General features: G+C 38.5%; 1 protein-coding gene across 3 annotated transcripts in view; it reads right to left on the reverse strand.

Moving 5' to 3' along the window:
* LARGE1 (LARGE xylosyl- and glucuronyltransferase 1) overlaps positions 1 to 24,717 on the reverse strand; it is a 282,931-nt gene that overhangs the window by 63,645 nt on the left and 194,569 nt on the right. For all 3 annotated transcript variants that reach the window (XR_014951769.1, XM_021553947.4, XM_077783379.2), the window contains one exon: positions 5,264 to 5,368. Coding sequence is in view for 2 of the 3 variants with exons in the window: in XM_021553947.4 (XP_021409622.2) it covers positions 5,264 to 5,368 (105 nt within the window). In the remaining variant the exon portion in view is untranslated. The remainder of the gene's footprint in view (positions 1 to 5,263; positions 5,369 to 24,717) is intronic.

Below are 24,717 nucleotides of genomic sequence, written 5' to 3' on the forward strand. Positions count from 1 at the left end.
ATCCAAATTTAACCTGCTAATGATTGTCCCTTTACAATAAAGAGGGCACTTCAGACTGCTGGACAACATAATTACTGATCAAGGTTTATATGTTCACATAAAAAACTGCTTGATCAAGCTAAAAATAGAACACTTCAAAATTATTTTCTAAATCATTACATTGGAATGCTACATCTAAATTCCTGATTTATGTACATTACATGGAGAACTTTACATTATGGACTCAGGTCAGACCAATAAAACTCCCAAAATGAGGACAATTTAATCAACTGAAAATAAATAAATTTTATTTACCCCAGTACAACTAGAATATGGCTTAGACTGTCTAAATGCCATCTTTTTTAATCACAGGTTTTCTAAGAGATAAATGTTTTCAGTGTTTCAAAGCAAATCTGGTGGTGATTTTTAAAAACACGGTTTTTGCACAGGCTGAGAGATTCAATTGCTAAGGAGCAAAGGAGGTATCTGAACAGTAGATTGACTCAGCCATAGTAATGCCTTTACTACATGGATAGGCCTCTCAAACTAGAGACACCATTTTCAAAATCAAATACATATTGACCCGCATTTCAGAAATGTCAAACATGGCTGTAAACAAGTTCTCAGTACATCACATGCCTTAGAAACTGCACGAGAAAGACCTGGAACGAAGCTATTCTTTGAGGATAGTCAGCTTTAAGATAGCTTATTTTTAAGTGCAAGCTACAGATTATAGACAACAAAGATAGGGATGTGGCCATCAAAAAGCAGAATTATCACTTTAGCTTCCTTTGACGTGAACAGACTGATATTTCCTGTTGAGACTAAAAGCAACCACAGACTGGCACTTCCTAAACTGCTACCTGGACAATGTGCACAGTATTTGTTCTTCAAAGGCATCTTTACATGCATAAAGCTCATATGCATCACCGTGCTTTGCACTGAGAACAGTATTTACTGAGTAAACTCAGAGTGTCTTAAAGGAAGAATAATCCAATCCAAAAAACTGGCACAGTGTGACTCTAAGTAGATGAAGAAAGTGTTGGTTTTTGACTTGCCATTAGTGGTTTTTTAATCATTAAAATGCATTTTTCATCTGTTTGCAAAGGCTTCTGTACTTGACCCAATCTTAATGACAGCACTTCCATTACCAAACATGACTTATGTTCCAACTAATGGGAGACAGGAATATTGCAATGGCTTTAGAGGGGGCATGGCTAAGCTTGGTCAAGCCATAATGGTGGGTTTAAAAGGTTCTATAAACCATGACTTTTCTGATTTCTTCATTCACTGAGACAATTTGACAACATCCTCCTCTCTCAAGCAGCCAACATACACGAGTAAAATTACCACAATGTCACGAGTAGGAGCCTGTGGAGCTCGGCTGAAAGCTGTTACCAGGTTTCTGGAGCAGGACCACAGGCAGTGCCATGACTACCAACAACCCCCTCTGCACTGCTTCACCAGTCATTTGCTTTCTGCACTGAAGATGCACAGCATCATCATGAAGGAGCACGAGATGTAATCCAGGCTTATTTCATATAAACAGTCTGTTCTGTGCTTGTCTTTTATCATTCAAATTTGTTAAATATTATGCAAAAATGACGTAACACATGCTTTCAATTTCCAGTTCCACTTCCACAGGTCCTTTTTTTCAGGGAAACAATAAAGGAGAGAAATTCATTCTAGCACTCTTCCAGTCATTACAAACACAGGAGTAATAAGGCACAGTACACACGTAGCCTAGTAATCGTTAGGTGCTAGCCATTCCCTTCTGTTCCCAATCCACAAATCTGGTAATGTCACATTTCCCAGTGTGGGAGTATGAATTCTCAGCTCAAGCTGTTGAGACACCTCCTTATAGTTTCTGGTGGCTGCACTGAGGCAGTGCATTTCAGATGAGCCTCAAATCCCCAGTATGGGCTTCTGTAGTCTGAGAGTCTGAAATCCCCAGGGCCAAAGTTTTTAAAAATGATCCCCAGCACGCAAATTATAGATTTATCCTAAAGCTCCATTTGGCAGGCATGGGGTGCATTCTCAGCTGAGGTAAGTTTGCTCTGCTGCACTAAAGCCAGAGAAGCCAGGGGTGATTCACACCCCTGAAGAAGCGGTCAGAAGCCTTAGCAGACATCAGAGACTGCTTTTAAAAGCTATTCTCCACATGATGGAAAGTATAATGCAGACTAGAAGTACTAAAAAAAAAAAGTACTAAATCCTTTATGTTAAGAATATCTTTTGTAAGATACTTTTCTGAGGACTAAGATGATTGTTACTCCTGAAATGAATGCCAAACTATACAGTGCAACTCTGAAGCTGTCAGTTTAACATCTGTAAAAAGAAAAATCGTAGTGTAGCAATACTTTCAAAAGCCCAGTTTAGTCAGTGAAAGCTAATATAGTTACATAGCAAGAAATTGTGCTTGAATTAGTGTATGAGGAATCTGGAAGAGTTAACTCAGTGCAAAAATCAACATGGAGTGGATGATACATATAAAAGGCATTTGATTAAGCAGCTTACTGAATGTTTGCCAGTAAAGTACAGAAAAAACCTTTGAAAACCTTTGTCGTACAGAAGGAATTGTGTTTATAATGCTTGAGGAGGAGGATGCTATCACAAATAAAGAATGGTTCTAACTAAGAATACCTTAAACACTAATTGAATCATCTGACTTTGGGTTTGGTCTGGTTTTTCAACAATTATATTATCATGGACTGAAGTATGACTTGGATTATCTACCTGTGCAAATGAGGAAGAATGAAAAACAACCAAATAAAATCTTTCCTTGAAAGTCTGTATTGGCTGTCAGGAGGTCTGGCCTGGGCACACAAGGAAGAGCGGAGTGCAAACGCTTACTGGCTTTTAAGAAGCAATGGAGAAGGAACAAACACATCTTTGCCTTTAATACACCTGCCTTCTGGGACTCTCCCAACCTATGTTGTCCAGAGAGGCTCAGGCATAGAAAGATAAAAGTGAAAGAAAAATTATCTTCAGAAACTGTGAGGAGCAGTAGAACACTTTTGACTTTGAGAGGTGCTTCAAAATCAAATCTGCCAGGGTTAGGTCTGGCTGAAGAGGCTCATATAAAAATCTCTTTTCTTAGGATTTTATCCTAGGTCTGTAGTAAATACTCTCTCAAGAGCAAGAGCAAAGTCTACCTGAGAGCCTCCCCCTGATCCAGGCTCTGTTTAGCTCATTAAAGTTTCAGGGGTTTGGGGGCCCTTTCAGAGTTCCTAGGCACCTGCATTTCTATGCCTTCCCCCTCCTGGACTGCTGCCTTTCACAAGTGTTTTGCTTAGAGATACTGCCTCTCTTTTTGGTGTCCTCCTGCTTTAGAGTTTTCTGAATCCTCCTCGGCCACACTGTTGTGTTCAGTGTCAATTATTTTTATTTACTGAACACATCAAACAAGACCCAGTTTCATCTTCCCTGACAAATGTATACCTCCACTCTCTGCTAGATTACTGAGGCAAACAATTAATTCAATCAAGAAATTTATATTAAAGGGTGCTGATTCTGTCAATAACCTCGTTTCCTACTTCTCAGAGGTTGCACTGTTTCACTCAGTGACCTCTTGTTCCACATACTTGAAAAAACAACATTCCACTTCTTGTGATCATTTGTCAATCTTCCATACATTATCTACCTTCTGGTTTTCTTTCTAAAAAAAGAGTTTTTATAACTACAAGGTGAGTTGTGTGAAGAAAGAAATTGTGAGCAAAATAAAATCTTGTGCAGGATTATGCACAGCTTGATAGGTATGTATTAATACAAGAATAAACACATGCAGTGTATGTGAAGGACTGCAGATATTTGATTATTTTTGCGTTCAGTGTAACGTTTATGTGATATACTGACATTTGGTATTCCTATAAACCATTCAGAAGAGTAAGACAACATAAATTAAAGCCTTACAGAATGTTTTTTAACGTTAGCATTTTGGATATAAATATATGTATTTTATACTACCCACCATACATTAATACATTATTCTGATGTTATGTGGTTAATGCCAGATTTCCCTCTGCCAGCATTACAATAGCAGAAAGGAAAAAGCAGAATAAAAAATAAAGCAGAAAGAAGGTAGCTATAGAAGGTGGTCATCTCTCAGTAGAACAAAAGATACTGCTTTGCGGTGTAACAGTGAATTGAATTTACACCAACAAGATCAGTTATGTGTAACATAAACTTTCAGATTTCAGGAAAAATCCATGAAACTTATCTCTGTCTCATGCTTTAAGGGGACTGGGGAACAGGGGTGGGCAGACCTAGCCTTTCTACTTGCAATTCTGGCAAAGAAGAGTTAGGAAACAAACCTATTCTGCCAAGATCTTGTTTCCATATCAATCTGTGTTCTATTAGGCTATTCTTTTCAACATTTCCAGAAAACAGAGATGCTCTGCAGAGGCTAAAATATGAGTTCACAAAAATTAGTGGGATTCCCACAAATATACATAGGAATATAGAAATACAGATGACCCAACCACACAACTTGTTTCATCCTTTTTCTAGTTTGTTTAATTTAATCCAATATATTTATGTGAAGCAAAATCACTTTTATGGTGAGTAATTTCCTGGTAGTGCAGGGATATTTAAATGGACTCATCTGTTCCAAATGGAGGCTTCACCATCTGTTCTGCCCTTTTATTACAAAGAGAGAGAGAACCTAACTCACTGCATCAGCATTTAAAGGCCTGCATTGAAATGATTTAGGTGTACGTGTGTGTTCTTTATGTACCTGATATGTTTTCTCACATACCAAACACAAATCAGTAGGAAGACCTGTCTCTTGTAACCTAATAAATTTTCTGATGTGGTGCCTTTATTCCTTTTTCATTGCAGCAGAAACTGATGGCCAGTAGCTTGCATTTTATTAGAACAATTATGACCCTGTTGGTGTCCTGCAGGGGTTATTATCTTTATTGGGCTAACATTTTGTGATACCATTTACTTCTCTATAGAAAATTATCAACTCCTGTTCACTCCCTCTTGCTGGGCCTACATACCAGTCATCGTGGACAGAAATATTGTAGGAGATGTGCTAAGGACTTGTCAGATTGCTGAAAAGCTCTGTTCTTCCCCAAAGGATGTCACACGATCTTTCTTAACACCATTTACAGAAGACCAGAAATTCCAAAATGCATAACATTGTATAATTTTTCCTTTTTAGAAAGATAAATTTAGCTGTAGCTTAGGAAGGGAGGTGCAAGTTACCACATCTGATTACTCTCTATACACCAGGAGACTGACTGCAGGTGTTAATTCAAAGCAAACCCTCAGGTCCTACCTGTGTTGTAGCCTCTCCCAAGCGCTGGCCAGGGCCGATGGTTCTTCCAGAGGTTGCCCAAATACCAATCACTCTGGTTCTCCACCAAGCCAAGAACTTGCTGCCCTGGAAAATGAGCAAATTGCAAGAATATCATAAGATATAAGACAGTCAATAAATGGAAATCACACAGGAAATCTGGAGAGGGACAACCAGTGGAAGGAGAAGGCAGAAGATGGGGTGCTGCCTTCCTTCCATGCTTCAGAAGCAGCCAGCTTCTGACAAGCAGGCCCGGCACAGCAAATTCAGCATGGCTCATTTCTTCCCTTCTTCCCTGGCTAGCCTGAGTAATTAAACACTGTGGGAACCTTTGTCATGCTGACAGAAATATGTCATCCAGACAAATCTGAATGCTGCTTGATTTTGGAATATAATGATGGAGAATCCTCCTAGTGAGAATTAAGTGTTGGTAAAATTATCATCTAATATGAAGATCTGTTCATACTCTGATGAAAATAACAATTGAAGAACAAGGCTCAATGTCACAAAGCATGACTGAGAAGAAGGAGTGACACATATTATCCCTTTTCCTCCAAAAAAGACTGGGTTTTAAAAGTGTACCAACATAAGAAAGTTGCACTGTTTTAATTTAAGAGAGTAATTTGGAACTCATTTAGGTGAGCCTGTGTAAAATGCTGCATAGAAAATATTACTTCAGTTTCATTTCAGTTTATCTTGCATTGATTAGCAGCTGGCTTCAGTCATAGTAAAATGTATTTGAAATCAAATGTGTCTAGAAGGTTTGCGCTGCTTAAAAATCAACCGAGAAATGAATGTTTGTATAGATAAGGACTTAATTATATATCCTAAAATGTGGTGTATAAAATGTAAATAAGAGAAGTGCTTGAAATGATGCTGTGGTAACAGAGGATGGAGGGAAGGGGAGAACTGCGTTTGGATCTAGGCAGAGAAAAGAAAAGGAACGGTGCTTTGAAAGAGGGACATGCTCAGTGAGGCCACTGAGACTGGTACTGGAAATTATTTTGCAACCTTTTGAGAAAGCAATTAAGCACCATGCTTTGAAGGCTCATTTTCAAATCCCAGCTATGCTTGTAAAATAGTGTGAATGGTCACAACAGTGCACTGCAAGCCTGAAATGATCACTGCATGCTGCTTACATAGAACCACAGCTATTTCAGTACGGTCCAATACAAGGCTGGGCTGAGAACAAGACATAAAGACAGATATGATTAACTCAATTTTATAATTGGCTTGAAAGGTGATTGCAATACTTTCCTCTGGTATCTGAAATTCAGTGGAATGTCAGTAACCCCAAAGTGTCTTGAATGCTGTTTCAAATATTGTGAGCAGCAGTGATTGGCCAATGCATATAAAAAACAAACCAGAACACTATGAAAGCATTCTAGGAGTGAATGGAAATCAATCTAAAAATAACTTTAAAGAGATTACCAAATTCACTCCACACTATTTTAGCATCATCCTACTCTATCCTAATGACAACATGCCACTCCTCACCAGACCTTATTTTCCAGTGATGTCTCTCCTATTCCATTACATATTTATTATACAGTATATACAATTTTTCTCATTAGATCCCATAAGTAATTTTTTAAGAAGGTGGAAAATCTGGGACACAGCAAAAGAATCATATCAAAGACCCACTGGTGCTACTGAAAACTGGTGATACTAACAGAGCGCAATGCACAAGCAAATGAAGGAAATTATAAGCCAGAGGCAAATACATCCTAAGCAACTCTGTTCACACAGATAAACGACAGCATCTCTCAACCTGGAGACACCTGGAACACACTGGAGAGCACATCAGTCATCACAAGCCATATACTGTGAGGGAAATATGAAAGGGATCTCAACTGGCTGAAAGGAGCCTAAGGCAAAAAAGGGCTGAAGGACACAATTTAAACCAACACTTGTTGACTCCAAGCTGGAAGTCTGGCTATTTATAGCCACTCCCTTACAGCTGAAGTAGAATAAATCAAGATATGAAGCATCAGCTAATAAGGGATGACGAGAAATAAAAAAACCAAACCAACAGAAAATGCAGGGGCAGCTGGGCTGGAATGGGTTGGCACAGTTGGTAGGAAGAGACTGACCCTGCCCATAATCTAACAGCATATTTCACAACTCAGCAGTCCACAGATCCTTCTCAGCTGTACCAACAGCTACCATCAAAAGAAATGTCAGAAATCCATTAGCAAGAAGCAGATACCAAACTTCTTTACCATGGAGCATCAATCTGCTTTCATTAGTTTAGCCTCATGGATTTCCCAACATGCTAGAGCCTTTAAACCAATGGATAAGGAAAAACGAACAAACCTTCATGCTTGTCAATGGTTTTCATTTCCCACATGCCAGTCCAAAATCTTAGTTCTTATAACTTACCCCTGAAATACTTATTTCTCAATTATTATTTCTCATGCCAAGATAAACTAAAACATGCTCAGGAAATTATGTTGGCATGTATTTACTGTAGTTGTATAATTTCTTTCTGTATTTTCCCTTTATTTTTGATGACACCAGAAATAATCTCACTTTCACCAGTGTTCCTTGAGATTTCATATGGGACACAGATAAAGCAGAAATGAACCTCATGTAAGCTTTAGGGATCGGATACATCGATCAGATAATGTGACTTACTGTGTATCAGCTGAGCTGGAATAACTTCCTGTACAAGCCCTTTTAGCTTGTCACAAACACAAAGTAAAATGTACGAGCTAACACACTTTGTTTTGCTCTTGCAGTGGCCTGGGAATGTGCACACGTTCACACACTGTCCTAGGGTAGAGCATTATGCAACTTGTCAGGCTGTTGTAACTCTTACTGGTGCATAAAAGCCTATTAGGCAGATGTGATAGCTTGTCTCCCAAGCCACCTTGGAGAAAATTATGGAGATATGCTTTCCATCTTCTCTAGTTATATTTCTATTTTCTCTAGGCTGGAATAGGGTTCTTGTCTCTGCCAAAGAATATATTTTATTTCCCTTTCCTATTGTCTCTGTGATCTTGACTTAAGGCAGAAGTAATCCAGAAAACAGAACTTCAGCTGCCTAGCAAATATAAATGTTTCCAAAAAGGTTTTCATTCTGAATCAATACAGAAAAAAGAAAATCAGAAATATTTTCTGTAAGAATTTCCCAAAGTATTTTGATCTGAAAATATCAAAATAACATCTAAAAATGTACAACCATCCTCATGTTAAATAATATAAACCAATGTGACACATAATACAGATGCATAATATATACTTTATAGACCACATTATTCCATGTATCTCAATGTTCAAACAAAAAAAAAAAATAAAGTTTTGTCCTTCCAATTGCAACTAACTAAAAACTAATTCAAAAGTTTACACTCAGTGCTGTAATGGATTTTTGTCTTTCTAAAGAATCATTGTGAGAACATTTGTCCAGTACCAGATATTTAATTTAGTTATTTACTTCCTCAAGTGCATCACAAAGTTACAGACACGAAGCACTGGCTGAAGGGATGCAGGGTGTCAAGCAGGCACATTGAACAGCTCTCTGACCACGAGCAGCCTGTCCCTCTGCCACCCTTTGTGCCTCCCCTCCAAAGTGCTCACAGTTCTGCAGGAAATATCACCAGGTTCACATCACCTCTGATCATGCTTCAGTCTGAATTCAGGTTTTCTGGGCAGGATAGACTAGAGTTCCCTCCCAGCAAGGCCTTTTGGAAAAGGCAAGCATAAAAGAGTTACGTGAGCTATTCTTCCAGCAGATGGGAACACGGTGCCTGTCGTAATGGATTTGAACCTTTCAGTATTCTGAGCTGCTGGTTTCCTCTTCCTAAGAGTTATTATAATAAAATACCACAACTAACAGCAAAAGCTCTATCATTTTCTGTTCTGGTCCTGCAGTTATGATTAAGTGCACTCCTCTCACTCTCTGTTACTCCAGGCACAAGTTAGCTTATGAAAATTAAGCTGTCTTTCTTACTTCTTCATACATCATCACTAACAGCCAGACAAGAGAAAACAAGGCTATGATTCTGGCATGACCACTGTGAAAAATTACTGGGCAGGCAGAATTACAGTCGGATTGCTGGGAATGGGGCTGTGTGCTGCCTGGCTGTGGGTTGAAACTTCTCCAGAAAGCAGCTGCAGCTCCAGCATTTTGCACAGAACAGCTGCCTGACAGCTCCTGCACAAGGAGAAGCTTGGCTGTTGCTGGGAAGAGGTTTCCATGGAAAAACAGACACTTCTAAACCTGACAACTCAGTGCCTTCAATTCTGCTTTTGCTTCACAGATTTTTGGTGGCTAATGAAGAGGAAAGCATTATGCTGTAACTCAGACACTGAAGGGGACTCCAGACCTTAACTCAGCTCCCAGCTGTGACACTGATTGGGTGACACTGAACAGCCTCTTGGTCAATTCTTCCTGAATAAAACTTTACCCCTCTTCCATTTTGCCTGTCTCACATGTTGCAAATGTAAGTCCTCAGAGTTAGCAAGTGTATGTTACTTTCTACTAAAAGGGTAAGAGCAGCAGCATGTGGCCAGGCTGAAGCTCCATGTGGCACAGAGTTGTCTCCAGCAGCAGGGAGGAGCACCTGTGCAACACGGAGCACAACAGTGCAGCTGTATGGTGGCACTTCTTAATAGGGCTCCTCTGGATACAGTGCCTCATGGCACATGACACATCTGAAAGAGTAGCAGCTTTTTGTTTATGTTGGGTCTGGTATCTGTTACTTTCTTCCTTGGTGCCAGTCAACAATATTTTCCTATTCTGCCCTAATTTTTTACCAGTTTTAGAGGATTTCATCTTCTCTACAGCCTATGGTACACGGGACCTTAACTTCCGCTCTTGCCCTGATGTATTTAGCTATAAAAAACAATAAAAATACTAAAAATTGATGGTTTTTACAGATACTTTCAACATCTTCTTCAGTGGAAGCTTTTGTTTTGCTTTAAGCCTACAGTGGCTTTTACATGACTCTACTGCAATTAAAGTAAGAGCACTGGACCCACCACTAACACTTTGTGTAAATTGCACTCTCAGGACACATTAGACTGTTTCCAGAAAGGGGAAAATAAGAAGGCATATTAAAGGGGAAGGAAGGGCTGAGGTGTCACCTGATTGCCCATGGCCAAAGGTTGAGCTGGTATCACTGAAAAGATCTGTTTCAGCTCAGTTCTCCTGGTTGTTTGATTTGCAAGGTTTGGTTGTATTTGGTAGAAGCTTTCAAAGTTAAAATCAAGTGCAAAGTAGTTTTCAGCCTCTAAAAACATAACAAGGAAGAAATTTCTACACTGCGGAGTCTATTAAAGTAGAACAGAGCAGAACTCTGTCTTGCTGCTTCTAACTACTCTAACAGCCATGGTTTAGATAATTAGGAATTTAATATAGACACAAATGCTGGAGCTACAGTCAAATAATGTCAGAGCAGTGCATGTCTTCAGTGTAAGCTGAAAATAGGAGAAGGACTCAACAAAAATTTAAGATTCAAGGTTAGCAGGATTCAGGACTGCGGCATTCTGTTCCCAAAATGAGACACAGAAATAGAGAATAAAAAACTGACAGAAGGGAAGAGGGGGAAATGTACATATTCCGAATGCTGGAAATATTCTAAATTGGCCAGTACCAAGCCTGATGAACACTGTCAGGACTAGTTAAATCTATACTGGTGCAATAAAGCAGAGTTATTTTCTGTATGATTCAGAGTTAAAATCTTTGATTAATGCGCTTTGCCTCTTTTCTGCTTCTCCAGATTTCTTTTTCTTTAGCCTTTAAACACCTGTTTAACACACCCTTCCTTTCTGAAATGTGTGAGGCCACATCCTTAGCTGGTATAAATCAGCATGATTTCAAGGAAATTAGTGTACTTAAGCTGACTGATACCAGCTGAATGTGTTGCACTTCATATTAAGTCTTGCCTGAGTGACTGACCCTTTCTTGATGGCCTTCCTGCCCCTGACCATATATTGGTTCATACAAAATATGTGGCTTCTAAAATATTTCACTTCTCCTGCCACATCTCTCATCCACCTTTTCAGATTACTGTCAAGTTCAAGTTCTTCATCCTCACTATCACTGTCCTTTGCAATTCTTGCACTGTCTATATAAATGCATGTTTTTTCCTGCTCCCAGGCTCATTCCTCTCTTCTACTGCCAGGTCCTCTCTCATTCCTAAAAGAGACTCTATTTTCTCATGCAACAAATGCCCTGACTTACCTCTGAAAATTTATTTCAAGCACAAAATCCCTCAGGACTTTCCTCTATTATTATTATTTTTTTTTTTTAGAAATTTTACCATTAATCCAATTTTACCATGAAATTTTGTGGATGCTCTATAACACAAGCATGCCAGACCCTACAATTTGGCACTGTCTCATACACTTGTATAGTACAGGATACACTGTGTTCAGCAGAATTGAATACTTTAATCTCTACTGTGCGTTTATTTCACAGGTGTGCAAACATGTGACAGATATATGCATTATATTTGTATGCACACATTCACATGCACATACATATATACATGCATAAACATATACAAATATGTGTGTGCAAATATATAGTCTTTGCTGAGAGTAATTTCTTTATTACATATGGAAACGTGAAGTTTCAAGGAAAAATGCCTCCTGCAAAAGTTAAACTTTTTTGCTTGATATCTCATTTGCATTAAATAGTTGCTGTTTCCCAGCAACCATTACTCCTTCTTAGTGGACTAAATACTCATGGAGAGAAACTGTGAGAGAAACTATAATAAGGGACAGTTATTACAGCAGAGGTTGAAAGAGAAGCACTGAAGGTACTGGCTCAGAAGAGGAGAGGATGGCTCCACAGCAGCATCACGTGCAGAGTACACTGTGCCAGGAGAAGAAGAGAGGATACAGGCAGTGAATACCTGACAAGAATGGATGGTAGACAAATGAGGCAGAGGTAGATACAATAAATCAAGGGCAGAGAAAGTCAAGATGAGCCAAGTTGACTTGATGGAAGAGAAAAGAGCAAGTGAAAAGAATGAAGGCAAACTCTGGCAAGCCTGAAACAAGGAGTATAGCAATGGTATCAGCTGGCTTCTGATATGTACTCAGAGATGGTGATGTGACAAGGACAAAAGAAGTCAAAGCAACTCCGACCAGAGAAGGAAAATAACTTGGAAAGAGTCTGTACAGAGAGAAACATGAGAAATATTTTGTATGTGGTAGGAGGGAGGATTCAAAAGGCATACATAAAAGGTGATGAAGAGGATGAAGTATACAGGACTGGATTGAGAAAGGTTGTGGTGAAAACCTGATTCATCTTCATAAGGAAAGATGAAAGAATGAAATCAATCAAGAGAAGAAAATATACTGGGTTTCCGCTCATCTTCTAGTGTCCTCCAAGGAGCTTGTTAGAAAAATTAAGAGGACAGTGAGAAATCCAGCAAACCCCAGCAAAGCTACTAAATCTATCATTAATGTTTGCAGCACTTTCATCTGCAGAATTTCAGTGAAATGGATTCTCAGCAGCTGAGCACAAGAGGGTAAGCATAGAAAAAAACCTTTAATTTTGCAACAAAACTTGTTGAGATCTTCTGTGGTCCCTTCCAACCTGGACCTATTCTGTGACATACCCAACTCATTGCCATGAAATGTGCTTGGGCACGGAGTCTGGAGAAGAATGAAATGGTTGTGCAATTGTAAGCTTGAGCAGAAGAGAGGCCCATACCAACTACATGGGCTGCTGAGCCATGTAGCAGCCTTCCTCACCTCAGTTTTTGTCACTGTTTATAGTGCAAATAGTCCCAGCAGTAGAATTGACAACTAATTAACAATAGATATCTAATAAGCAATGGGAGACTTCACATGAACCATTTCCAGCTGGTAAATACTTTTATAACCAGGCTGCAGGAGGTCAGCAAAATGGATCCACCGCTCTGACTACAGACATGTTTTTTATTCACACCAATGGCTTTCCCCTTTTCATGGTCTCCTTTTAAATTTTTGATTTATTCAATGTAAAACTCCACTCTCTTGTAAAATTGAAAACTTCTTTCTCTGAAAGCAGCAAAACATCCTTGTGAACAAAGCCAATTCAAATCCACCCCTTCTAACATTCAGGCACTGATTTGAGAAAAAGGGTCCAGAGTTTCAGGAATATATGTGACATTAAAACCATTGCTTGAATTTGGCCTATGAAGGAACAAGCTATCACTGAATAAAAAATGCCTTTTTTTTTTTTTTTGTTGCCAAAGACAATGCAAGAAAACTGTGAAGAGCCAGAATGCAACTATCCACGCACTATGACTCTGCCTGTCTTAAGTGCATCCATTTTATAAAGAGGACAAGGTCCTGATAGGCACATTTTTGTTGGCACCAAGCCCATCTGTGAAACATGTCTCAGTCACAGGGAGCAGGATGCAGAGTGTGATCAATAAGGCCCTGATGCGATGCCTTTCAGTAGTTCATTAAAGAGATCTTACTCCAGGAGAAACTGAGGCTCATGGTGATGGAGTGACACTTCCAAGGTCACTGGAGAAGTGAGTGATGATCTAGGAACAGGTGCCAGGACTTGTGAGACCCAGAGCACTGATTTTAGACACTGAGAGACTGCCCCTAATGAGAGCCTAGTGCCTAAACTGTCACTGCCAGTAACACTCAGAAATCCCCACTCAGCTTACCTTCGAGCAGCTGCCAGCTCACTGGGTCCACTGGTGACTGAGATTTTCCTTACCCCATCTCTGAATGCTATGTGCTGCCCTGACATAGATTCACTTTGGGTACATCCCTTGGGATTCCAGGCATGTCTCATCATTTTCCTCTTGACGTTCAGGCAGATGCATTTTTCAGTGGTGATGTTAACTGAATGATCTTAACTCATATTTGCACCAGGTAACAGAGGTTCAAAGTTTTCTGTTTGCCTCTCATTTTCACCACATCACTGCATCACTACTCTTCATCAGATTTCAGTGATTGTTGTCTGAGGTTTTTGGAATAGTAAACTTCTTTGCTAGCAAGGAATAAAGAATTAGAGTAAGATAATCCTAATATTCCAAAGATTGCTCAAGGAAACTGTGCCCAGCTCCCTACTTCATGTACTTTTGAGCAGTTATAATGTATTAACAGCAAGATATTAGCCCCCTTTCTTTTTGTTTAAAAGGAACAAATCTTTTAAATCTATCAACACACCAAGAATGTTTTTAAGCAGGACATCAGTGTATCATAAGTACTTTCCCCAAGAATCAGAGAAAATCCAAAATGCATAAGCAGAGGCAGAAACCCCTCTGCCCAAGAGGAAAAAAATGAAAAGGTTTGGTTTTCTAATGACAATTTAAAAAAATCAAAACAAATCAGAAAAAAAAATATAGAAAAGGCTTGTAGTCATCCACTTAATGTGAAAAACATTGCCAAGTTATAGTACGTGGTGTTGAAATCCAACTATGTTGACATTATTTTTCCCCTCTGTTAGGTTCAGTTCTGTTAAAAAAATAAACAAGCTTTGCATTTCCCTTTGGCTATGTAGCTTTACCAGCCTCTGCAAATTCTTCTAGATGAAAATTCAGCAGCTGTCTCTTCGGTAGACAGAGATGCAATAAGATGATGCTACCTGCCTAGCACTTCTTGCCAATGATATTAAGGGCACTTAGTACACTGGCAATTGGTTTGTGCAAACAGCTCATTTCATCCTTTTAATTACTGGCTTCAAGACATGTTAGAGCTCACAAACACTACTGATACGAATTATTTATGCATCAGGAGTATCAGACAGTAAGGTGATACAGCAAATATTTGTTCACACCTAATGATTAAGCACAATTAAGCCTGTATCAGGAAATAGGACAGAGCTCTGATACCAAACAACATCTTGCTGTTTTGCACCTTGAGCCTACAGAGTAAGAGATGCTTCTGCCTGATGCTACAAAACAGTGGCTGTATCAGGCATCTCATGCTTTAGTGATGAGCTCAAGAGTCTTGGGATCTGTTCCTCTTTCTTATGTTGACTGGCTGTGCAATCAGAGACAGGTCACCTCTTCAGTGAGCTGCAGCCACCCTAAATAGGATTCTGCACTCAGGCAGTGGAGAAGAAGAAAAGAACAACTTGGAAAACAGAATAGAAGTGTTGTAAGTTATTTTCTTAGCAAGAGATGGACCACTGCAAATACCTAATAAATGTGCAGAGAATTGGTCCTAAATTTGAAAATGACCATCCTTTCTCTATGTTCTTCTCTGTCTTTCAACCTGTAATCTGGAGACATCTGGATTTAAAGAGTGAAGTGGTCGAGAAGATCTCTTGCTGAAAATATGTTTACTTGTGAACCCAACTTGAAACCATACATTGTATTGGCTCAGTTTTGCCATCATGTCCAATACTACAAAGTCATGACAGCCACAAAGGTAAAATTACATAGCCATCATGAGCTCAGTACCTTCAGCTCCAAGAACAAAACATGCAGGATGCCTTGTAGATTGCTAGCAAGCATTAGCTAGTTTACTTTCTTAGTTTATGGCTGTTTACTACACATGTGACACATTTTGCTAGCATGATTACAAAATGGTTCATATTCCTGATGCAGAATCCCATAAGGCTTGGAAAAAGCAATAGTCTTTTGCAGATCACACTGTGGATAGTACCAGTGGTTTTCAGCTGTTTAACACAAGTCTTTCTTAGCACTGATATTTCCTTTTTGTCAGTGTTTATTAGCTTAGTAATGAATGATTCTTGCTGTTCTGAGGAATCTTTAAGCAAAGAGGAAGAAGGCTATCTCAACTAAGTAAAGGGACAAAAATAAGTCAGCTTAAGTTCCTTCTCCCTCATTTAATTATTTAGTCAGTGCAGGTCTGGTTTTAATTAAGACAAACAGATGAAAAATGTGAGGCCAATAGTGCACAGGAGATAAAGAATTTTATCACATAGCCCTGAGTCAGAGAATCTTTGAAGTGTTGCAAAAGAGTTGAAGTCCAAAGGCAAAGAGGTGAGAGATTAGCAGAAGGCTCCAGTTTCATTAAGTAGATCTGCTGGTGATAACAGGAAGAAAGGGCAAGACTTACTGTCCACTGAAACACAACAAGTCCCATAATGCATTCTGCACATCATATCGTTCAAGCCTCTAATATTTCACTCATTGATTTTATTGTCAAATGAAAAGGCGCTTGTTCCAAATGGCATTTAGTGAGACAGATGGGGAGAGACCCAGAGTTCATTACTGGGAGTTTGCTCACTAGATAACGTTGACATTATATGAAAAAAGCAAAAAGAGGGCAGAAGTCTACCAGCCCTAATGTTTAGAAAGGTCTTTCTGGTTCTCCTCCTGGAAGCTGAAGGGCTTTGCACCTGGTCAGACTGCAAACTGCCTCACATGTCATCTGCATCTATGAAAAACCATTACTCCAACTTCTCACACAGATCCTCCCTTCCTGTTCAGGCTGAGTGTTCCTTCCCCTACATTAGTACATAAAACGTCACACTAACACTCCACAAACTCCACTAACTCTTCCCCTGTAATGAGGTCAACTTGTGTGGACCTTCTAAAAGGTTATGTGCAGGAGAGGCAAGATGTAAAATGGATTTAGGCTGAAAATGGCTAGCATTTTCTGGGCTTCAGCAAAACATCTGTAGGCAGGCACAGCAACAGAACTTAAAATGTCCTAGCAGTTAAAAATAAGATGCCTATCAGGAGCTTGGAAAAACTTTTGTGAACTTCTTTATTAATGATGTATAGGAATTCCACCTAGATTTAAATTTAAACAACAGTATCCCTTTATTAATCTGAGCCTAATTTTACTTTTTTTTTTAAAGTGATTTTTATAATAAGGTTTAGCACTTAAGCATTCATGCAAAAATACTTAAGAATCAAAATGATAATCCCAAATATTTAAAAACTCTCATATTTTCACAGCAAAATGAGAGAGAGGCATGAAAAGAATTAAGAAGTCTGAGGACATCAAGAAGCAGGAAGCCAAGTGTGCAATTGCAGCAGGAAAGCATGCAAAGGGCAGGGAGCTCTGGTATCTGCTAATCCCCTTAATCCCTACTAATGCATGAAGTGTAAGCAACGTCTGCTTTATGAAGTAGTAAAATGCTGTTATGAATTTTGAACCTATCTTGCATCTCAATAAATTTTGTAATCAAAAGGGTAAAAACAGCAAGTCAGATAGCAGTAAATTTCTATTTACTCATTTTCCTCTTCATCTGTTTAAGGATGAAATGGAAAACAAAATTAAAACTGAAATCTCTAAAATGGACCTAGCTAACTCACTCCCTCATAAGCACAGATGTCAGACAGCACGCTGTACCTGCTCTTAGAAAAAGGGTTAAATGCATGAAATAAGTATGATTAAACTATTCACAGCCTATCTGTATCATAAGGGTCTTTTGTGTTAAATAAGAAATAAATTACAAAACAAAGGGCTTCCCTCTCAGTCTCTCTTGGGTAGGAAAAAAAGAAGTCCTTCACTCATCAGATAATCGCATGTCAATCCAGACCCTTTACTGGCTCATAGTTCCATGTAGTGGAAACTGATGTTACCTTTTGTCAGTCATGCTGCATAGTCATTAAGCACCATAATAAATACAAATCACAAGAGAAACATATTTAGTATTTTAGCAAATTAAAAATGGATTGCCTTTCAAGTACTAAAAACGAGCAAGAAGTTTGTATATACATTTGCACATTAGAAAGGCAGTAAGTCCAAAAAAAGAATGATAGAGTAATATAGAAGACAATTTTGGCTGCATATTAGGAAGATCAGTAAGACCCAGTTAAATGTAGTGATGAAATCCTTACTTCCATTGGATTTAACATTGTGAGAATGAATTCAGACCTCAGTCACATAAATGCTGCAAAAGCAAGCACAGTAATTTGAGAAATTACCCCCACAGCAGGAGTTATTGCCCACCCAGCTCATATCAGTGTCCAGTTATCTGGGTTAGCTGCAGCCCTCTCCACTGCTCCTCCACAATGGCTGTATGGAGAATGAGAGGGACAGTAAGCACCCATAAAGCCTGTTAATATAGCTCATGGAAAAGTACCGAAGAGATGATAGCAATAATTTCTTAAATCACTCCAAACAAAATTGTAAGGACATCAGTTTATGGCTCCAAAAGCATCCAGTAACTGGGACGTTTACAGATAATCTGTTCTAATCTCTAAAAAAGGTAAATCCTTAGGAGCACTGAGGGCAGATTTGTGCAAGGCTCCCTTCAGTATCTCACTTCAGTTTCCACCTCTGCTCTTTTAGAAGGCAGATCTGATCTTCCTTCTCCATGATTCTTTCCTGGAGGTGCACAAACATTGTACTCACTTATAAAATCCAATTGTGCAGTCCCAGATAGACCTGCCTAGGATTTACTCTTCACAAAGAAAAGATAGTGTAGGTGATTCTGAGTAACTCTTGCAGTATCCTATGTGCACATATGATCATAATTAGTGCATCCTAATTAACTCATATTTTTATCCATCCAGTTTCAGTCACCTTCTATTATAGTGTCATAAATAATTTCTTAACTCCACACTTCATTAGCACTACTTTTAGCTTGGACTTAACACTTGCTTCCTATCATGCCCTAAGCATTTTCAGATACAAACTTCTTGACAAGACTATTTTCTGTCTAATTTGTAAGATTTTATGATTTTATCTCTGTGTTCAATGCTGAAAGATATGCATGGTCCATTCTGCTTTGCAAACTGAAATAAGAAATGTAATGATCATTTTCAGTGGTATTTACTTATTCAAAATAACAAAAAAAGGAGCAGAACACAAGACCCCCATCTATAACATGTGAAATGCTAGTTTCTGTCCTAGAGTAAGATGTGACCTTCTGATTTAATTTAAAGCTCTTATTCTGTTACTTAGCCCATTAATTGCATGAGGAACGAAAATCCAAGGCATAGACCAGATTCTGGGACAACCTTCCATCTTTTATCACCATATGAAGAGCAACTCAGCTCCTGTCTTTCCATGTTATTTCATTTCACAACAGATGGGAAGGTTCGCCCTTCAGAAAGACTGAATGAGGGCTGACTCAAGAGCAATGATAAATTACTAACTAATTTGAAGGATTCTTCCCCTCCTCTTTTGCTCCAAGTCATCTAAGCTAATTTTGTGGCTAACACAAGGACAGATCTGAGAGAGTAATTATCAAGCAGGTACGACAGGATTAAGTAAACGCTCTATGACAAGACAATACTGAACTTCCCTCACTGAACCACTACACAAATTATTTGTGGCCAGGATTAAAGTATTTAATTAAACTGTCTTTGTGTAGATGAAACATGAAAATCATTTTCTAAATTGCTGCAAGAGAGAAAAACACTTCCCTTCGCTTGCTTCTTACAGTCTATTGAGTCTAGTTCAAAACCAAAAATGATCAAAACAGCAGTGACTCACTGGCAAGAGCATTAGGATAAATCAAACTACCTTGAAAATTATCTCCTTGCATACTTTTCTCCTCCAGCCAAGATGGTTGCAACGTCAGGTAAATGCATGACTGGAAAAAGGACAGCTTCCAGACCAGAAAGGTAGTGTCCCTCCACAATATGAGAGGTTTACACACAGGAATTCTTAAAGTAAAGCTGCCAGTCACTTCAATGAGCTCTTACTCAATGTTAGCATTCTGCTAGATTACTCTGAGGGAGAAAAGGGATTGTCATGTTTTTGTTTTACAGAAACAACAATGGAAAGTAAGGAAACCTTGCTACTTAAGCAAAGACTAAGTGTATGCAGAACAAAGGATTTTTTGAGCCCTGAGACAACAAGGGGAAAACCTACCAAATTTAAGACATAGTTCTTCTTCCTGATTTATTTTCTTCAGTACCAGAAAGGAGAACCAACATTGCAGGGTTGTTCAGTTAAGGCCAGTAGGTCCAAAATACTCTCTGTCTCTCACTGCCCCCATCAGCAACGGAGACACAGCAAACCTAGGAGAGGAGAACTGACAGACAGGTACCTAGTGTTTTTATGGACTGCACTGAAGAACATCTGAAGTCATGACTGAGCTGAGAGAGGTTTTAATGTTTTCAGGAAAATGTTTTTTAAAGTCACATCTAGCAAACTGTTTTGAGTAATGAACATCTGAACTTGCTTTGACTTCATTTGTCTGCAGAATTGAATGGAATAATCCACTGGTGGATAAAATGCAAAGATTTGGACTTAATTCTCTAGCGACTGTCAACTAGGATGGAATGACTTCAAACTATTTCTTTCTGTTTGGACTAGTATCTTGGCTGGAAGAAAGCCCAGTGGGGAAGAACTGTGTTGGTTATTAATGCAAATCCTTACTATCTCCCTTCAGAAGAGAAAGGTGTTGTCATTTTTTCATACTGGATGTCCACTTCTTACTGCAGAAAGCAAATCAATCTTTTTTTTTTTTTTTTCTCCTTTTAATTGCAAACCACAACAAAAAAAGTAGAAAAAAATAATCATTTGTACAAAACCATTACAGATGCATCAAAGAATAAAGTACTGCGAATTGATTTTCAGGTCTAAGAAACCTTGTCAGAATCTCTTCAAATGACAACTAAGATGAAAAATCTACCTCCAGCTAAACTTTATTATTCCCTGTGCTGCATAGATGGTGAAATAAACAATTTTCCAAAGGGAAAAAGAAGGAAAACTAGATAAAACAAGTATTATAATTTTTTATAATAATTTCTTTTCAACTCTACTGTTTGAGAAATAGCCCATAGAGTTTTTGCTCTCAAAACCAGCCAAACCAGTTAATAAATGTCCTATGTGTATAGTCATTAAATGAACAGTCTGTGTGAATATATGTGCAATAAAAACCAAGACCTAGCATTCAGTAATTTTAGTGAGCTTTTGTTCACATAACTATACACATGCACATGTGCATATGCAGCAGAAACTAAATCAACCCTGATGAACAATGTTAACAAAAGAGGAGTCTCTTTTAATAATTCCAATAATTTCTGGATATACTCTATCAGTAAGTCACTGTGAATGAGAGAGAAATTAACATTATAAATATGCCTGTAACAATAACACGTATGGCGGGGAGGGGAAATATGGAAACAAGCATATGAAACTGCTAATGGAAATGAATTCTACCTAAGAATTATAGAGTGAAGGTCTCTTGTAAGCTCCAAGGTGTATGATACTATGCATATTAAAATGTTTCCACAGTATAATCCAAAAGTGATTTAAATACTTACAGCAGATTTCATAAAAAGTTTGATGTATTTCTTCTGGACCGCTTAACAATCACGAGCTGCTGTTTAATTTCCTTTCCCATCATTACTTACTGTCAATAAATGCATGTGTGTTAAAATTAATTTTTCTCCTTTGTAATTAGTCTTGGTCTACCTGCCTGACATATTAACTGATTCCAAAATCTCATATTTGCGACACCAAATGATTTCCATGGTGACAGATTGAGACATATTCCTGAATAAGAGTGGTAGATGGGTCATATTTGACTGGAAAGGGGAGAAAAATTCCAGCCCTCCTTTATATATGTTTGCTTTGATTAAGCTAATCAGTAACTAGAGGAAGACATAACTGTGGTACAGTTAATTTGCTGGGGAGCTGATAATCACAGAGGCTTGTGAGGAAGTTTTTAAGGTTATTGTGGGTAATGAATATTTTAGGAATATGTCAATCACTTTTTGAAGATTAACTTATTTGATTCATAACTTCGGATTTAGTTTAGTACATAACTTAGTTCGCCGATTTAAATTTTTTTTTAGTGGACTGTTCTAAAGAATATGCCACTTTACAGCCATGTTGCAGTAGCTTTGAACATTAAGTTCAATCTGGACTTGACATTAGAACATCTTTGGTCCCTGTCCCTTTGCACAAGGAATTTTCTCTCTTCTCAGATTTATTTCCATTTATCAGTTTCAATTTGTACTGTAGACCATACCTGAGCAATGGAACTGTACTCATGTCTCTGGGTCTGCATTAAAATTTGATGTGTTCTGCTGCCTGGGCATTGTGTCCTTGGATGATTTCTGTCAAGGGTGCTCCAGTGAACACCAGTACTGTCAAGTCCTCAAAACCTGCCAGCACTTCTGGCTTTAAAGGGCAACTGAATAAAATAAACTTAACAAGGTGGTCTTATATGTCAGCAATAGAACCTGCTGTGAGTCCTGATAAAGTGATTTAGCAGTGTGACAGGGAATGAAGACCCTTCACTTACACTAATTGACTTGAAGGAGTAAATATTCAGAACGAGTAAGCAGGTAAAAGGACTCCTTTTATCTCAAATGGAGCTATTCCAACTTGCAGCAGGTTAGAATTTGGCATGGTAAATTTATACTACAGAAGAATGAAATGTTTTTCATGTATTTTCTGGGTTTTATGTATTTTCTCATAAAAACACCAGCTGTTGGTCTTTGCTGCTGATTAGCAACCTCCCACTTTTCCATTCCAGGCAAGTTGGTGAGGAAAGTTGTCAGACCAAGAACAGAATTGCTGGCAAAGCACCCTCTGGCCAAGGCACGCTCCATGGAGCACATGCTGTGTAGGAGAGGCTCTGCCATTTGGGAACTGGGCTTCATGAATTCTAATCCAGAATGGCCCAAGTTTAGCTCCTTAGAAGAGCAAGCTAAACCAAAACTAACAACTTTCACTTTTCAAGTGAAAACGAATCCAACCACAATTTTGGAAATACTACCAGAATGGCATAGCAGAATGTGTATATTGCTGTTTGATCACTGACAGTACATCTAATTTGATGTTTTCATGAGGAGAAACTCTGCAAGTAGAAAGTACCAGAATCATGTGGGGCCCTAGATGTTAAATTTCACAGAAAATGGTACTACTTGCCCTCTAAAAGTGTCTGACAGCTATCACTTAGGTGTACTGAAAATGGCACCTCAGAAACCACAATTAAACCAGGCAGCTACAACTTCACGTATTCACAGTAAATCTTCAGCAATTATTCCACTGAGACTAAACATGAGATAAATCAGAGGGAACTATGAATTCGCAGTGTAAAAAAGGACTCGGTGAAGAAAATATTTATTCCTGTGAGCAATTTATTTGCACAGGGGGAGCTTATCCAGAACTAAGGGCTCTACACACACACACATGCCCCTTGTAATGACCAGGCAAGACAGAATGGGATGGAGAAAGGAACCCAGAAACAGAACCCAGGACTGCAGAGGCAGTAAAGTGCCTGCTTATGTCTGCGGCAGGGCTGGGAAGCAGACCTCAGATCCCTGCTGTTCCACTTGGTGGAACTGCTCTTCTCCTTCCCAATCCCTCTATGGATTTTTTATCAACTTATTTCATGAGCCACAAAGTTTGCCAATACACTGTGACAATGCTAATGTGTATAAATCACAAACCTTTTTCCCTGTTTCAACAGAAGAGTCTAAATAGTTGCTAAGATTGCAAATTAGTTCATCTCTGCTTAAAGGATTAACTTTTTAGATCTTTTGCATATCAGTGAACTTAAAAGAAAAAAAAAGACACAAAATGCTTTCCCAGAGGGAGTGAAGTCACTCCCCCAGCAAAGCAGCTTTCAACTCCAAGTTCTGGTAAAAAATGGCAAAGAAAAAGCTCTCTGCACCAACTTATTAATGTCAGACACGACCTTGGGAAGTGTTTTGTAACATGTCAGCACACAAAGAATACAGAATTCAGTAATTAGCAAGCACGGAGAGATTATATTGATGTTTTATACATACTGGTGGGTAGATAGAGGAGGGACAGCAAACAGGAATACTGAAACCACAGCAGGTTGGGCAGTCAGGTTGATGAGAGTTGTTAAGAAGATTAATGTATACTCTAAACTGAACTCCCCTCATTGGTCAGTGCTCCATAATTTAAAAGACAATGCCAGAGCTTTCATTTCAAGGTGACAGAAAATTCTGATGATGAAAAGACACAGCTGAAAACTTACTTTTAATTAAAAAGCAAAGAGACTGAAGCTCCCATGTGCCTAAAAGGAAGTAATAGCATTTCAGAAGCAGAGGGGAGGGATTATTATTTAGATAGTTCATTTTATTAAATAAAAGAATTTAAAGAGAACCAGTAACAACTTTTCCACCCTAGTATCCTCAATAACATAAGATGATTACTCTCCTACTTAATGAGAAAAAGTTTGAGTCTAAAGAGAAAGCAATTAAACTGACAGATTTGCTGCTACCAAGAACAAAAATGCAGAGCTAGGATGCATTAAATGACCAGAATAATTCATGAACATGAATGAAGATGATGAAGAAATGGATGACAAAATTCACATCTTCTATGCAATAATACAATAGGCAGACCAGAGGAAACTGATGGGAGCATGTTCAGATGGACACAGAGGAGACATATTCCTAATATTTATAAAAAATGATCAAAACAATTATACTAAAAGTTTATGATATATGAGAGCTCAGAAATTCAAGCAAAAAAGGCCAAGACTAGTGTTCTACAGAAGTTCTTACAGGAGTTTTCCAGTTAGCTTAACTTTCTTGCTGCAAACACTTAGAACCTGCTGAAGTTTAGTTAAGAAACTATTTTAGTGTTAAGAATTTACGAGTTAT

The sequence above is a fragment of the Lonchura striata genome, chromosome 1A (genome assembly GCF_050655825.1).
Source record: "Lonchura striata isolate lonStrDom1 chromosome 1A, ASM5065582v1, whole genome shotgun sequence".
NCBI classification, from domain to species: domain Eukaryota; kingdom Metazoa; phylum Chordata; class Aves; order Passeriformes; family Estrildidae; genus Lonchura; species Lonchura striata.